We start from the raw sequence: 18,467 nt of genomic DNA, 5'->3' as shown, positions 1-18,467 counted from the left end.
TATTTTTAACAGCTTTATAGAGGTATGACTAACATACAATGAACTATATAGTGTTACAAATTCAATAAGTGGAGTCATTAACTCAATCAAGATAATCAACCTATCACTTCCAGAAGTCACCTTGTGAACTTTTGTAATCCTCCTTCTCTACTCTCTTTGCCACCTCCCACCTCCTTCACCAGGAAACCACTAATTTGTTTTCTGTTACTATTTTTATTTGCATTGTCTAGAATTTAATATAGATGAAGTTACACATTATGGGTACTACTTTTTTTCTGACTTCTTTTTACTTAGCATAAAGATTTGGAGATTCCCATATGTGACATCATGTATTAATAGTTCAATGCATACAAGTATTACATTTAAATCCATTCCCCTGTCGATGGATACTTTCATTGTTTCCAGTTTGGAGCTATTGCAAACAAAACTGCTATGAACACTTATACACAACTCTTTGTATGGACAAATGCTTTCATTTCTCTTGGTTGAATACTGAAAAGTGGAAAACCTGGATAATATGGTGGTTATGTGTTTAATATTTTAAGAAATTATCTGCTTTCCAAAGTGGTTGTATTATTGTACATTCATTCCAGCAGGGTATAACACTTTTAATATTTGGTATGGTCAGTCTTTTTAATTTTATCCACACTAATAGGTATGTCACAGTATCTTACTATGGCTTCAATGTGCATTTCCTGATGACTAATGTTTTTGCATGTGCTTATTTGCTTTATGTATATGTTCTTAGTGAAGTGCCTTTTCAAATCTTTTGCCTATTTTTAATTGGTTTATTTTCTTAATGGTAAGTTTTGACTGTTCTTTAAATATTCTGTATACAAGTCCTTCATCATATATCTAATTTGCAGATATTTTTTCCTAGTCTGCAACTTGTCTTTCATCCTCTTACCAATGTCTCTCAAAGAGTGGACATTTTAAGTTTTGATGAGTCTACTTTATCAATTTATTGTTTTATGCATTGTGCTTTTGACGCTGTGTTTAAGAAATTTTTGCCTAAGCCAAAGTCACAAGAGATTTCTCCCATTTTCTTCTAGAAATTTTTACAATTTTACAATACTTTTAAGTTAAAAAGTTAGACAAATATGACCTTATTGTAAGGCTTATTATAAAGACAGCTTCATATTGTATAACAATAGACAAATATACCAATGGAACAGAATGGCGAGCCCAGAAAGTGACCCACACATATTTGAACAACTCATTCTCAACAAAGGCACAAAAACAATTTGGTAGAGAAAAGATAAAAAGATAGAATGCCTGGATTTGTCAAAACAATGAACCTTAATCCATACCTCAGTATCACATACAAAAGTTAGTTCAAAGGTATTTTAATCATTGTGGTGGCCAGGATTTTAATCAGCTTTGTGTCCCTCAAAGATTCATGCCCACAGAAAGCCTCAAAATGTAACCTCATTTGGAAATAGGATCGTTGCAGATATAATTAGATAAATTACGATGACGTTATCCTGGGCCTTAAATCCAATGACTGGTGTCTTCATAACAGAAAGGAGAAGAAGATTCAAACATAGATACACCCAGGGAAGGCCATGTAATGATGGAGGTAGAGATCAGAGTGATGCCAACCCACACCAGGAAATGTCAAGGATTGCCAATAGCCACCAGAAGCTAAGAAGAGGCAAAGGAGTCTTTCCTAGAGCCTTGATTTCAGATGTCTTTCCTCTAGAACTTTGAGAGAATACCTTTCTATTGTCTTAAGCCACCAAGTTGTGGTACTTTGCTATGGCAGCTTTAGGAAACTGATAAAATCATATGATGTATGATTGGAAAGAATTAGGATTCCATACTTAGTGTATAGGAATATATAAAGTTGATTGCAAGTTCTAAGAAACATACCTTTATAAACTGTTAAGGCTATTTTATAAGTATTACAGCAAACCTATGTAAGAAATAGGACTTATTTTCACTCTGAAGGTAAAAGTAAAAATTCAGAAGTGCTTCATGTGAAAGCACACATTTGACCTATACTTGAGAATTGATGAATTCTGAGTTTAATTGCCCCTATATTTAATCCTTCAAATGCTGTTATGGAGAAACTGATCTTAGTTTATCAAAGCAATGTTTCTGTGAGATAAAGAGGAGGAAAATGCAATGCAGCTCAGTGGTTAAGAGCACTCTGCAGCCTGACTACATGGTTGAAATCCCCACTCGCTCATGTACTAGCCATAAATCAAAGCTAATTACCTTTGCCTCAGTTAAATGATCTGTAAAACAGGGATAATGATAGCATCTGACCTACTGGGTCATTGTGAGCGTTAAATAAGTTACTATTTGCAAAGCTCTTAGAAGAGCGTCTGATACGTAGTAAGTGCATAGTATTTGGTAAATAAACAAACATATCTTCTCAGATTGTTCAAATTGTTTTTGGTTGACCTTGAATGAAGGAGACCACTCAAGAACATCTTTGGTATCCAGTGGTTCTCAACCAAGACCAGTTCCCCTGACTCTCCTGCCTGGTAGAGAGTCAAAAATATGTGGAATTGTCTGGTTGTCACAACAGAAGAGATCTATCAACACTGGGGTGAAGGTGGGGGGCAAGGATGCCTAATGCTCTACAGTGTAGGGGACAGTCTCACAACAAGGAATTGTCCTAATCTGAAGTGACAGTTATGCTCCATTTTTGAGATATTGCTCAATAAGTGTTCACTGGATGAATACACAACTGCTTGAGAACATATCTGGTGAGGTATATTTCCACTTTATAAAAATAGAGTCTTTACTCTTGAAAAATTTGTACAGTATCCTAGTACCAAAGAAACTGAGGAAAAAACATTAGGAAGAAAATTTGAACCTATTCCTCATAGTGTCACTCTATATTTATGCTGCCAGCTCTAAGTACTATGGAAAGATCCTTTGGAATGATGAAACATGGTTACTATGGAGAATAGATGACAATGGGCCACACCACAGTGGCAGTGTCACCCCTCCCCATCCCCATAATGTCATACCACTTCAATCCTTACACACTGGAAGCTAACTGCCTGTACTTTAAGGCAGCACATATTAGTGCAACATCTAACACTTGCTGGGAGCCCATGGCCCCCCCCCAATTCCTTCTAACTGAGACAGAGAAAAGGAAAAGAATGACATCAAATGATAATACGAAAACCTTAACCATTATTCTAATACTCCTTCTCAATTAATAATAGTATAATCTTAAATATAACTAGATAATTAAACTTAGTTCTTCCTTTAAATCATCCTGAAAAACATCAATTTCATAAAAGCCATTATACTCTTTTAAAGAAATTGAGCTTTTTATTATTTTTTTAAAAGATTTTATTTATTTGTCAGAGAAAGAGAGCACAAGCAGAGGGAGCTGCAAGCAGAGGGAGAAGCAGGCTCCCCACTGAGCAAGGAGCCCAATGCAGGACTCGATCCCAGGACCCCGGGATCATGACCTGAGCCAAAGGCAGACGCTTAACTAACTGAGCCACCCAGGCATCCCAAGAAATTAAGCTTTTTAAAAAAAATTTCTTCCATTATTAATTTAACAAACATTTGCCACGTACCTTTTTTGTGCAAAGGATTCAGTGGTGTGTTAGACCCATTATTTTCCTTCATGGAGCCTACATTCTAGTGCAATTTATCAGCAAACATATTTCATAACTTTTGTGTGCTTATTTACATTGCATAGTTAAACAAAAAGTACTATTTAAAAATCCCAACTTCTCGAAAGTCATCTGAAGCAACAGAGCTAAACACACTTCAAGTTCAACATGGAATGATCTATGTTTCTCTGCGCCATATCATTATTTGCTGTAGTAGTTTCTCATAGGGAATTGCAAACTTGGACATTTGATAAATACATTATTATAAAAATTCTGATACACCAAAATAATAAATATCCTCACCTCAAAGAGTGGTAAATCATGGGACAAAAATTTTGGCAGATTTACATCAATAATAGATCTAAGCAGCAAAATTTCTTCATTTTCATTTGGATATTTCAGCTAAAAGAAAATACACTCATGATGAAATCTCCATCTGCTAAGTGCATCCCCTACATCTTCACACACACGCGCGCGCGCACATGCATACACACACAGGCCCCAAAGACAATTTAAACCCACATAAAACTGTTCTCATTTCTTTTCATTTAATTGGATTGTTAATAATTTTAGAGGTTGAAAAAATTCCCAAACACTTGTGGTAATCTCAAAGTTTACTAAAAACCTGGTTGAACTCTGAACCTGTTGTCAGGCCCATAATAAGGTTTGCAGAGTTCACAAAAATATGAACTCCAAATTATTTCTCCCAACTTCAGTACTTTATTCAACATTTCACTCCAAAGTTTCTCCTATTATCATGCATTTAATTTTCCAGAACCCTCTTCCATTCCTTTAGAATCTTTCTGCCTAATAAATTCCATGTTCCAACTTAACTGGCTTTACTCTTACAAAGTCAGTGATGCCCAGCAGTCAAGTTCAGAGCACCCAATGCCAAAGCTAATCTTATTCATATGGACTTTGTCTTTGGATCAGTCTAACCACACCTAAATTGTGAGGTGTCAAAAGTCTATTTTGTTATTTGAGAAGCTATTATTTTAAAGCAAGTGTTTAAATTGTTTCTTGATATAATAAAAACAAACTTCAAAATATTCAAGCCAACACTTTCAACAATTCTAAATTAGCTTTTGACAAAGGATGAAAGGATTCATTTGCAGGATTCATTTGCTATGTAACTTTAATAGCTCAATTCCATAGTCAAGATGTCAGTGATAACATACACTAGACAATGCATTATCTTTCCCATTATCTGACCACAGTGTAATCCTGACAACGCCAGGTTAATACAAATTGTTACTTCTAGTTGCATTTGTTTATTGCAAAAAACAATGGTGTGCAGTTATTCTAGGCTAATGTGAAATAGAATATTACCATTATATATCAGCATTCTCAGTAACATTTATTACAGAAGATAAAAATGCATGCCATGGTTCTTAATCATGTAGAATATATTTTAAAATCTTTATCTTTGACAAAACATGAACATGAAAATTTTATAAACTCCAAGGTCACATTTTGCATTTTGCTATTAAGTATAGCCTACCTTGCTTTGTTTCATAAAGAACTAATGCACAGTTTTAGTTCACACCTCCACAAAATACTTTCAATGAAAAGTTACCCAAGTCTTAAAATATATGGATTTTTCCATCTATATAGTTATGATTTATACCATTTTAAAATACAAACATTATATTGCAAGTCTATAACTGCTAGTCTACAATAGGCTGTAATTATATAATTACATTAATTGATAATGTTTTGGCACATTTGTATATATTTATTAATTATACATTATTTCCTTTAAAGCTGTACATATTCATATAGACTGAAAGCCTTCAAAATATTTCTCAGCAGCAAGAAATTTCATTCCTTGGTAGTACTTATTTTCATACATTTAAAATTACAGAACAGAACTCAGTAAGAATTACGTCTAAGTTTTTACAAATCATAAAATTTCCTTTTTCACATGTGCAAATGATCAACTATTTTTTTAGTACAATAGCTGGATTTTTTTCAGTTGATGAAACCAACCAGTTACTGGAACTCTGTGAAGACACAGGGTCCTGAGATTTATGAATAGAAAATTCATGAGTAAGAAATCACTTGAGTTCTCTACCTTCAGATTCCCAGCAGCGGTGAGCACAGACTTCACGGCTCTCATGCCATAGTCATAGTGATGTTGTGAGGACAATTGCTCTGAACACAAGCGGTAGGTAGCCACGATTTTTACAGACAGTGGCCGAGCTGTGACAAACCCACAGGAGTACAAGACTATTTCAGCAATCATGGCATAGTCAGGCACCATCATTGCTACTGTCCGAAAGAGAGCCTACAGGAGTGCAGGAAAGGCATTTTTGAAAAGACCATTGTAAAGACAACCCTACTATGCATTTCCTAATGCGTTATGACCATATAGCTTTTCTGCAATAATGTTCAATTACAACGTCCAAATCATATAGATAAAAACACTTAATTTTAAAAACGCGTTTCTTGTAATTGTTATAAATATCATTAATTTCTATATCACTATTTTTCCTTAAATTATGCTTTTAAGAACGTTCATGATACTCAGGTTTTGGGTGAACTATTAATTCACATGCTAAGTATCAATTATGCTCTATTCTTCTTGGGAAGTGACAGGTTATAGGGAAAATATATCCAAGTCTGCTGGGATGTCCAAACGCTGGGCTTTTCATATGGGCTGGTGAGAAAGTGCATGGTATTGGGAGACCAGGCTTCGAGTGAGACTCTCCTGGAATCGAATTAATTTTATGCTGCGGGCTAATCAGATAACTCCTAATAACAAGGCTATGTTAGATAAATAAGGTATTTTGAGATATTTTTAACTTTTTGAGTCTGCAGTCACCACGTCAGTTTTTCACCAAGCATAATAAAGAAATAAAAACTGGAAATAAGCCACAGATAATTATTATTAATTATGATAAATCAATTTTCCAAATTGTAAAGTTTTTTTTCTCATCGTATTTTTAAATGTTGTGGGACAAATAAATGTCATGTGATAGCTAAGTAGAAAACTAGACAGATTTCAAAAGAATAAATAAGAAAATTTAAGTTTAGAATGTCAGTATGTATCAGGACCTACTTCAGTAGCTCATACATTAAGCCAGGACCTTTGTGTACTAAAGATAAAAAAATGGCAATTTTTTTAAGTAGGCTCCATGCCCAACATGGGGCTTGAATTCAAAACCCCAAGATTGAGAGTCACATGCGTACTGACTGAGACAGCCAGGTGCTCCTAGAAAAATGGCAGTTTTATTCAGATAGTTTATAAATATCTTCTGGGAATTCACTGAGTTACCTGAAACACAAGGCAGATAGGAAATAAGACATCTTGCTTAAGTGATCTGTTATGACTGTTCCAGGTTGAGAACAAATAAAAGATTGGCATCAAGCAAGATCCTTCCAATGTGTTATGTTAATTACTAACTAGAGGCCTTAGTACTGCTATTTTATCAATAAGGTTACCATTAAATAAAGAATAAAATGTTAAAAATATATGGCTTGAGCAAATAATTTGAAACAGAGAAGCTTAAGCAAGTGCTCTAAACCACTACATACTTGAGGAAAAGAGAATGCAAGAGAATTACTATACAGATGGTACCTCTTTAAAAGGGTAGGTTCTCACCAACTATTTTTTTTTTCACAAATAAGAGAAAGAATGAATGAACCAATCAGTCAGTGGGTCCCCCTAGGTTTGGGTGGTCCAGTCTTTCTACAATAGTATCAACTGCTATTAGTTTCAGGTGAAGATCCAGGTCTGTGTGGTGTAGGCTTCCCCCTGACCACATCAGATATTTCACAAATTTCTATTCACATTCCCTCAGCCCTACTAGCAATATGGCCATGGAACACCATGGAACAGACAGATCAGTGGCCAAGAGAACAAAAAATACAGTGTGGTAAAGAAATTTCAAGGGGTTATCATGATGTTCCATCTACTAGGAATCCTCCACCAAAGATTTAACATTGATTTCTATTTACCACAGAGAAAAGCATCTTCCTCAAAACAATTTTAGGTGAATATCTTAATTCAATGGTTCTCAAACTGTGTGAGAAATACTGATATGATATGGTTTGATTTGGAATGTGTCAGAAATAATTTGTTAGTAATAGCATTAAGTTTAAAGGTACTTTAGTGTTCTTAAAAAAAATTTAAGTTCAATTCTGGTTTAACCAATGATGTACTCTCTTGAATGTAAAAGAAGAATCTAGCTCCAGGTATCATACCAGGGCTTGAATAAATTCTGATACAGGTATCAGAATGTAAGCATTATCCTTCTGGAAAGCTATGCATCAGGTTATTGGCTTTGTGACATTAGAAGATCTGGAACATGCCCATTTTACCATGGCTTCTAACATTCAACTATTCTGAAATGTTTATTGAATATTGATTCTTCCAAATAGTTTTAATATTAAATACAGCTTCTCTAATGTAGCAATGTGCTTAAGAAATTGCTCCACTATGCAGATCTTATCTAGATGTACAGGAAGTCAAAATGGGACTATCTGCATGACGACATAGGTCTAGGGAGATGGCAGGACAGATGCATTGGGTCCTAATTCCCAGGTTCTTGTAGATCAGGCCAAGAACTTTGAGCTTTTTTCCTGTAGGCAAAACAACAACAACAACAACAAAAACAAAACCCAATAGCTTTTTAGGTCTGGAAGTTACAGGATTAGATTTCTTCTGAAGACACTGGTAGAATTATAATGGGAAATAAATTATAGTGAATTTTAGTGGAGAAGGGACTGGTGACAAGCGAGCTGTTGCAGTAAGACACACAGGGGAAGAATGAGGAGGGAGGGAAGGAAGGTGCAGCAGTGGGACCAAGCAAGAGCAACAAGAATTATAAGGCTTTTGTATAATAGGATGCCTGGTTTTGGTGACTGGCTGAATCACTGGGTGAAGAAGAGGGAAGTCTCGGGCGCCCGGGTGGCTCAGATGGTTAAGCGTCTGGCGTCTGCCTTCGGCTCAGGTCATGATCCCAGGGTCCTGGGATCGAGTCCCGCATCAGACTCCCTGCTCCTTGGGAGCCTGCTTCTCCCTCTGCCTCTCTCTCTCTCCCTCTGTCTCTCATGAATAAATAAATAAAATCTAAAAAAAAAAAAAAAAAAAGAGGGAAGTCTCGAGGATGACTCTGAAGACATTCTCTGGACCTCAGTAAGCTTTTTTTTTTTCAAGGAAGATCTATTTCTTTCTTTTCAGACTGACATTTTTTCAAAATTGTTAGGTATTTCCATATACTTGAAAATAGATGTTCTGTAGCCATTGTAACCAAGAAGACTGCACAGTAGGAAGAACAACAACAAAGCTATCAGAATTTGAGAGCAGTTTTTGGCCTGAAGTAGAAGGAAAATCCATCACCCACAGAACCACAAGGTGGATATTTTGACACTGTTCCAACATGCACAGCACATAAAACTGCGACACAGTCTGCACAGGGCATTAAAAGACTGAACTTTTTATAATAGTCCCAGCCTTTTATCATTAGCTATTCACAGATTTTTGCCTTTACAAATACTATGTATTCAGACTGATCCTACTGAAGAAAAGAAAAACATGGGCGAACAAAAGAACTGCTACAGAAAGAGTTCTCCAAACGTAAATCACAATGAAAAGTTGCAAAACGTTTCTTAGATAAGAGGATTTACTGGTTTTTATTTTTTAATCATACCTTCCTTCACTTAGGCAAAGTATTAAAACATCTCATCTAATACATAAAAGTATATGGAATGGAAATACCAAAATACTTCATAGCAATTACTTGAATTGAAAGTCTCTTCAGTGGAGAAGAATTCCTCAACTAGTCTAAGAAGCTGTCAGTCTAAATATGTGAACAGCAGAAAGGACTATAGGGCTGAGAGTCAGAAGACTTGGTTTTGGATCTGCAATTACCACTGCATTATTCTTCAACATTGTTCTTTATGCTCTAGCCACAAATGCAATTTATCAGAAAAGTATATAAAATGCCCAAGATATGAGGAAATGTCCTATTTCTCTCATAATCAAGTTTTTTTAAGTAAAGAGTCTAGTCTATTCAATTAGCAAAGTGTTTTGCTCTTTTTACCAGGAAAAAAAAAATAGTGTTGGGTATAAAGGACAATTGAGAATTGATGTGGGCTGTGAATTATTTCAACCTCTGTTGGGAGGCAATTTAACAACACAGCTCTCGGTCCTGTGACCATACTTAAGGAAATATTTTAAAATAGACAAAAGCCTTAAGTAAAAACTGCCCATTGCAATATTATTTATAATGAAGGAAAACTAAAAGCAATCCAAGTGTCCAACAGTAAGATGCAGTTCGGCAAATTTATTTACAGTTTGGATTATGTTTATAAAGATAGGAAAATGCTCATGTTATAATACTAACCTGAAAAAAACAACCCAGCATACACAACTGCTGGATTCTACCATTTAAAATTTGCCTTTTAAAAGATATTTAAAACTGAAGGATACAATATAGTAAGCAATAGAATGGGTATCTTTTTCAGTATTTCCTATATTTTCTAATTTTCTATAATTATCAGTTATTAAATATCAGTCTGGAAGTTACATCCAGTTTGCACATTCATTTTCTAAAGGTACTCAAAGCTTTAAAAGTTATTTTCTAGGGGCACCTGGGTGGCTCAGTCGGTTAAGCATCTGCCTTCAGCTCAGTTCATGATCTCGGGGTCCTGGGATCGAGCCCTACATCAGGCTCCCAGCTCAGTGGGGAGTTTGCTTCTCCCTCTCCCTCTGCTCCCCCTCTGCTTGTGCTCTGTCTCTGTCTCTGTCTCTCAAATGAATAATAAAATCTTTAAAAATAAATAAAAATTATTTTCTAAAACAGTTTTCTAAAATACAATGTCCAAAAGCAAATATTTTGCATAAAATTCAAGGAGAGCATGTTCTTTCTTTTTACATATTAACTTTGTAAACTACAGAAAGGAAACAGATGATCTAATTGTCCCTTTTGTACCTTCAGGTTATCCGGCAGCTCCGATCGCCCAGCATATCCTGGGTTCATGGTTATAAAGACAGCGCAAGTGGGGTCAAGTTTTAACTCAGTTCCTTCAAACACTAGTGTATCGACACCTGCATTAATACCTGTGGGTCATCAAGAATGAAATGACTCAGCAATTCCACATTTAAATGCAACTTGTGCCATCCATTATCTCCTATATTTCTACTGTTTTGACATAATGCAAAGACAAACCAGTCCATTACCTCTTTGGATAGTAAGAATTTGTTGAGCAACCACGGACAGTACTTCCAAATCAATTCTGTTAAACTCATCAAAGCAAGCCCAGGCTCCACAAGATAACAGTCCCTGGGAGAAAAGAGTAATGAAATTTTTCAATTTTATCTGATTGAATATTGCTTTGAAATGTTGCATTTTCACCTGATATTTTCAAGGATTTAATATCCTATCAAGGAAACTGCTTATTCATCTTTATCTTTAAAGACAGTGTATTATTTTTTTTTATTAGAAATTCATTATTCTGCACGAATAAGGAGTTTGATCAATTGGAAAATTGTCCATTTGATCAATAGCTTTTTACTTTGTGTGTATCTTTTGGCATTTAGATGTATACCTGTAATCTCATAGCCTTTCTTACTTTTTATGTGCAAGTTGATTTTGTTTGCTTTTTCTACATGAACATCATAGAATAGATTGCAATATTTCTCTAAATAAGATGACTTCTGTTGCTAATGAGACTATTTTGTGGTCTGAGCACCTTAATAGTCAACCTACATAGTTTGAGGCTCTAGCTTACACTTCTAACTCACAGCTACCTCACAAATATGTGCCATTTGGGCATTAGAGAAAACTGGGCCACCAGGCTTGAGTAGCTCAGTCCAAATTCAAATTTATTTATTTATTTATTTATTTATTTATTTATTTATTTATTTTTAAAGATTTTATTTATTTGATAGAGAGAGACACAGCGAGAGAGGGAACACAAGCAGGGGGAGTGGGAGAGAGAGAGAAGCAGGCTTCCCGCCGAGCAGGGAGCCCGATGTGGGGCTCAATCCCAGGACCCCGGGATCATGACCTGAGCCGAAGGCAGATGCTTAACAACTGAGCCACCCAGGTGCCCCCAAATTCAAATTTATTTTTTAAAAAATCAATTTGACATTTATTGAATGCATATTCTGTAGATTGTATATATATGTGTGTGTGTGTATGTTTCACTGATTAGCTGGTATGTTTCAGGCATGATGCATGTATCTTTTATGCAAAGAAACTAAGACTATACCTACAAGATGTTAATTAGTACAAGGCCACAGAGCTAATAGTGGCTGACCTTGGATTTGTACACAGTTCCATCTACTGAACCACACTGGATTAAACGTGAACTCTGCATTTTGAAGAATAGCACATTTTCATTAGAGAAGACTATGACTTTTATTTCTACATATCATAAGAGGACTAGAAACCACAGAGAACCAAAAAATACTTATGAAGTCACATATTCAAATAGTTATAAGGATTGTGACGTTATTAATAAGACCCAGGTCTTTTCTATTCTGTACCCCTATTATTCAGCATGATCCTAACAAAGTATCTTTATAACCAATAAATACTTATCAGTAAGCAACTTTGATACCAAAAGTGTATGAATCTATATCAAGGAATTAAGAAAATCATTATATATATTCAAAAATTGAGTAGTACATACCAGACTTTTCCTTAAATGTTTAGGAATATAATGGCTATTCAAACTAAACTACACAGAGACTCTTTTAGACTTATTATCTCTTTCTTAAAAAAATCATTACAACAAGGTTGTATATCATTACAGAGTATGATTAAAATGGTAACTGGTCATTCAAATGTTTTCTTGATATGTTATTTATTATATTTTTGACTTTTAAAATCTTACCCTAATTGTTTCAGCATCACAAATATAGAGACTCTTTAAGTTCCAAATCTGTTATAAAATGACCTTGCCATATATCAGGCAGGGACAGTTTACTGTATAGGGCAGGACTGGTATATTTGTTTTGTTTGGTTTTCTTTTTAAACGTTAACTTTTCTCAAGAAATGTTGGAAAATAATTACAGAAACTTTAAAGATAAGAATTACAGAATCTTCACAGAAAAATAGACATTAACAAATAAACAGAAGCTATAATCCCAAATGGATAATTCTGTGTTCGACTGTTCCAGCTAACATTTTAAAAAATAACAGTCTGTAACAACAAAGCACTAAAATGGCCAGACATTATAGCTTTATAGACAGGTATGTTACATTTTTAATTCCCCCTTTTGCAATCTTACAGACTCCTAAGAGTGGGAATCTGACTCAGTATAAGAAAAAAACAAGCATTTTAAGTTTGCAAGAAAAGATTAACTAGAGTGTATCTATGAAAGTAAATTACTGAATCATAACTGGTTAATAATAAGAGCTACAGGTTAAAGACTTTAGATTCTGCATGGTCTTTACATGATGTAGAGGTTCTCAAATTTTTAGCTGCCCCAATATCCTGAAGGCACAGCACTCATTCCTATCAGCCATAGTGACCCATTACAACAGGGACTGGAGACACAGGTAAAGCTCCTTTCTTAAGTAAGCTTTTGAAATAACCCTACTTCTCTGGAGAATGGAGATAGCACTTTAATTTTACTTAAAATACAGTAAGTCTTTTACTTGCATTAAATTATGTTTCATTATAAATAGCTTTCCTCTCTGAGCAGTTATTTTGTAAAGAAGTGAGTCAATTCAAACCTTAAAGAATTTTCCTAAAGCCAGATAATCCAACCCATCAGAGCAGTTGAAAACAACACATTGTTTGGCCACTGCTTTTGCTAAATCTTTGGTAGTTTCAGTCTTTCCAGTGCCAGCTGGCCCTTCAGGTGCTCCTCCAAGGTGCAGGTGAAGGGCTCCAAACAAGGTTCTGAAATATAAGAAATAAGCAATCTTTGTAGAATAATGTCATTTTTAATATACATCATGAAAAGAGGAAAAGTTTAAACTGAGAGCCAACTTTTCCACTTCCTCTTCAATAATTTCTTCCTTCCCATGAACCTCTGAAAAATCTCTGACTGTGCATTACTTTATCTGTTATTATATTTCACTCCTGAAGAGCTGATTATATGTGACAGAATCAGAACAAACACACTTGAAATTCAGGGCTGACTCTCGTCAATACAGAGAATTCAGCTGATGCTGAACCACCCAATCCCCCTAACTGCAAACATTCAGAAATGCTACATTAAAAAAAAAAAAGTAACTTTCGAAATACATAGCCATTTTTGAAAGAATGTAAAGGAAATCACCAATGAAGAGGGAATGCAAAGATGTCAGTAATTAGGTGCTAAAGCTATAGAGGTACATATTGTTTTTGGGATCTGCATACAAACACAAGTGTATTTACAACCACAGAGAAACAGAAAAAAAATTTTTTTTTTAAATTTTTTTATTTGAGAGAGAGATCTAGCGAGGAGGGGCAGGGAGCAGAGGGAGACAGAGAGAAGGTCTTAAGTAGACTCCATGCTGAGCCCGGAGCCCGATGTGAGGCTCAATCTCATGACCCTGTGATCACGACCTGAACCAAAACCAAGAGATGGACGCTTAACCAACTGTACCACATAGGCTCCCCGAAACAGAAAAATTCTTATACTGCGTAAGGTGAAGAGCTGGAATGCATTCACTTATACAAACTTAGAAGCCTTGAAAAGCTGACTTATCTCTAAACTAAAATTACTCTAGCAACCTATCGAGAAAGACAAAGAAAGATCAACTACAGAGGAGATAGGAAGCTTACCCTTCATTGCAGCACCCAGTGGAAAGCTTCATGGGGATAGGGTCCAAATGTCCATTATCCATGGGCACATGAACCCAAATTGAGAAATTAACACTGAAATTTTGTTTTGGACCAGAGAAAACCCTAGAGCCCTTTTAAGAGATAAATGTGAAACTGTTCCACATGGACACCTCCACAGCTGAAAAAATGTAAGACTGCATGGGGAAACAACCCTTACTAAAATGAGCTCATAATTAAAACCAGAGAGAGAGAGAAAGATCAAAGTTAAGAGTCAGACTTGCAGCGGCAGATGGACAAAGGTGCGAGAGAATTACTATATACTTGGTACTCTGGTATCCTGATGATTTATTTAATGAGATTTTAAATAAAAAGGAATAGACAGGGGCGCCTGGGTGGTACAATTGGTTAAGTGTCCAACTCTTGGCTTCGGCTCAGGTCAGACCTCGGGGTTGTGAGATTGAGCTCCACATCAGGCTCCACACTCAGTGCAGAACCTGCTTGAGTTCCTCTCTCTCTCTCTCTCTCCCTCTGTCCCTCCCCCACCCACTCTTTATTTCTCTAAAATAAATAAAGAAATCTTAAAAAAAAAAAGCAAGAGACATAAAATTATGAGAAAAAGTCAGTTTCATAAAAGAGACAACTTGAAATCTAGCAATAAAAAATATAGTTATTGGACTTTTTAAAATGATACCAGATTAAATGGCAGATTAAACATAAAGAGAAATATGCACTACAAGATAAATATGAGGAAATCATCCAAGAAGATACCAAGATGGAATATAAGAAAAGTTGAGAGACAAAGGAAAAAAAGGAAGAGAATGGGGAAAAAGGCAAAATTTAAAAAGCAATGGCTGTGGGGCACCTGGGTGGCTCAGTAGGTTAAGTATCCAACTCTTGGTTTCAGCTCAGGTCATGATCTCAGGGTCTACCTGCTGAGCATGGAGCCTGCTTAAGATTCTCTTTCTCCATCTCCCTCTACCCTTCCCCTCCTCACTCCCCCCCAAATAATAAATAAAAAGCAATAGCTGAGAATTTGCCAGAAATTAAGAAAGATATGAACTGAAAAGTCTCAAGTGGGATAAATAAAAACTCATCCACATACAGTAGCATTACAGTGAACATCAACAATAAAGAGAAAATCTTAAAAAACATGATAGAAAAAAATTACCTACAAAGGAAACATAATAACAGTCTACTCAGTAGTGGCAATGAATGCCAGGAGAATAATATTTTTGGAGAGCTGAGGGGAAATTATGGTTCACTTACAGTTGTATACCTAGCTATCCTATCATTTAATAATTGAATGAAGACCAAATTTTGTTTAAAAACAAAGACTGATAGAGCTCACTACTTGCAGAGCCTCATTGAAACAATTACTGAAGGATGTTGCCTAGTAAAAAAAAAATGAAATCAGAAAGAAGGCAAAGGAAGAAGCAATTGTGAGTTAAGACAATGATAAAGTTTTTGGTAAATGTATATAAATATTAGACATAAAAAAATATGTAACAGAATATAAATAGAGCAATCTATGCCAGATAATCTTATCTTACAGATAGTAAAATTGGCCACCTAGCACCAGGGCATATAGAATTTGGCTAGGAAGCTTGTAAAAGAGGGGTCAAGAGTAAAGATCTTTGGAAAGAGCTGTTAGTGTGTTGTTTATTTCCCGTCCCTCTGTAGAGAAGAATAAAGCACTTGCCCCTCTCCCAAACTACCTGTGGGGGCTTTAGAGAACTATTCAGAGAGCTTGGCACACTGTCTGACCCCTGGAATTTGTGTAACACAGGAACTGGGAATTCAATCACAACTTAAAATATTTAAAGTCAAGAGAATGCCTGTAGCTATTCCTGATGGCAGAGCTGGGGAAAACGGTGACAGTGAGAGAGATGTACTCATACTATTGGCAAAATAAATGTATATCATCTGACCAGATCTAGATCCCACCTGAAGGAAGCTAGATTTGAGTCACGTTGAATGGAACTCTGTGCAGGAGGCCCACCTAGCATTGGAGAAGACACCAAGGTGAGCGTCCATGTGTGGCTGACCTCAGACAGAGGCTGAAGCAAAAGTCACCAGCAGGCAGCCAGAGAAGGCATTTTCCACAGGTGACTGGCGGGGGAGGGTTTCCAAAAAACCCACATAAATATCCCATGGGAGATCTGGCACATATAGGCTTGTGCCCTCATTGAGAACACTAAACAGCCAAGAGATAGTAGCCACACAAGACAGTTGTCACACATGAACCCACCTGTCCCTTTCTTTCTCCCTTCCTCCATTAACCCCCAAGACTGGAGGAGCCAAGGATGAGCAATGGAGAGAATAATGCAAAGGACAGGGATAAAACTGACAAAACCATTGACCACATTTGCCTCCCCAAATAAAGGCCTGGAGGTTGTGTGAAGCTCAAGCTGGGAGAGAAAGGGAATTTTAAAGCGGATGAAAGATGTTAGCTTTGATATAAGACCTAAATGGACTTCTAATACCTGAAAAAAATAACACTTTAATTTAGATTTTGACAATAATTTGGAATATGGGAGATGGAAACTTGCATTAAAGTTGTTAAAGCCCTTTTATTATTCAGAAGCATGATAGAAAAAAAACTTCAATGTAAACACCTACGAGTTACTTAATGGAGATATCCAGCAAGCATGTAGCACAAGTTTACAGGAGAGACCTTGGCTAGAGATACAGACTTGTGGATCTTCAGAATGTAAGCTATTAAAGCCTGAAAGTGGGTGAGATCATTTGGGAAACTGTGAAGCATGAGACAAAGCACCACATGAAAACAGAAATCTAGAAATTTCTGTGTTTCAGGGGAAGCTGTAGGTTGCCTCAAAGGATCAAAAACAAAGAGAAAGTTTCAAGAAGAAAGAAGAAATGAACAATGTAAACAACAATAGCAATATCAGGCAATACTTAGCTCCAGAGCTAAGAGGAGAAAGCCAGCAGGGAAAGAGAAATTGAAGGTCAAGTTGAGAAAAGCATTAAGAGTCTAGGAAAAGATAACATAGGATACATTTACCAAGTGGAAGATAATCTGTTTCTTTTAAAGATTTAGGTGAAATTTAGGGGTCTAGGGGTGAAATTTATTTCCAATAGACCCATAAATTAGTGAGTTTACCTGTAACATCGATCCGTGAGTGGAGTAATAACCAACCGAGGGGAATTACCCAGATACTCATATCCATATCGTAAGCCAGCATTGATCATCTTTGTTTCTAAATTATTCTCCTAGGACAAATCAGAGAAAATGAAGTTAACTTAAATAACAAAATTTTAAATAATATGAAATCTCAAATTCCTTAATAAATAATTGTCAAGTTATAAACAACATCTTTTAAAATTCACTTTTCAGGGGCACCTGGGTGGCTGTCAGTTAAGCGTCTGCCTTCGGCTCGGGTCATGATCCCAGAGTCCTGGGATATAGCCCAAGGTCAGGCTCCCTCCTCAGCGGGGAGCCTGCTTCTCCCTCTCCCTCTGCCCCCCTCCCCCCCCCCCCCGCTAGTGCTCTCACTCTCTCTCAAATGAATAAATAAAAAATCCTTTAAAAAATTCCACTTTTCAGACATCATTAAATTCAGTAGAAGAATTCAATATCTAATTTCCTCAGATAAGTCTGAAGTCACTGGCTTCAATTTTTTCCATAGGTATCTGTGGAAAATATATTTGTTCCTTATCTCTCCTGTATTTTCTTTTCTTTTTAATTGCTAAGGCTTTTTTTTATTAAGGTATAATTGACATATAATATTAATTTCAAGTATAAACATAATTACTCAATATTTGTGTATATTATAAAATAATCACAGTAAGTCTAGGTAAGATCTATCATCATAAGTACAGTTTTCCTATAATGAGAATTTTAAGATTTAGTCTTAGCAACTTTAAAAATGCAATATGGTATTATTAACTATAGTCAAACATACAGTGTATTATGTCCCCATGACTTATTTATAACTAGAAGTTTACACCTTTTTACTCCCTTCACCCATTTCTCCCCCCTTCCCACTCTCAGCCTCTGGCAACCACCAATCTGCTCACTGTATCTATGAGCTTGGTTTGTTTTAGGTGCACTTATATATAAGTGAGATCATACTGTATTTGTCTTTGTCTGACTTATTTCACTTAGTGTAATGCCCTCAGGGACAATCC

The 18,467-nt window shown here is 35.9% G+C and overlaps 1 protein-coding gene across 1 annotated transcript in view; it reads right to left on the bottom strand.

The window, feature by feature from the left end:
* Positions 1–18,467, bottom strand: part of DNAH7 (dynein axonemal heavy chain 7) — a 243,597-nt gene that overhangs the window by 154,047 nt on the left and 71,083 nt on the right. Inside the window, exons 24-29 of the mRNA XM_035008349.1 lie at positions 17,440–17,549; positions 13,280–13,448; positions 10,774–10,876; positions 10,526–10,653; positions 5,662–5,874; positions 3,891–3,989 (exon numbers count right to left, since the gene is read on the bottom strand). Coding sequence (XP_034864240.1) covers positions 3,891–3,989; positions 5,662–5,874; positions 10,526–10,653; positions 10,774–10,876; positions 13,280–13,448; positions 17,440–17,549 — 822 coding nt within the window. The remainder of the gene's footprint in view (positions 1–3,890; positions 3,990–5,661; positions 5,875–10,525; positions 10,654–10,773; positions 10,877–13,279; positions 13,449–17,439; positions 17,550–18,467) is intronic.

This window comes from Mirounga leonina, unplaced genomic scaffold (genome assembly GCF_011800145.1).
Source record: "Mirounga leonina isolate KUSES-001 unplaced genomic scaffold, KU_Mleo_1.0 Mir_151, whole genome shotgun sequence".
NCBI classification, from domain to species: Eukaryota; Metazoa; Chordata; class Mammalia; order Carnivora; family Phocidae; genus Mirounga; species Mirounga leonina.
Note: the sequence above shows the minus strand (reverse complement) of the source record. Positions and strands in the feature narration are given on the sequence as shown.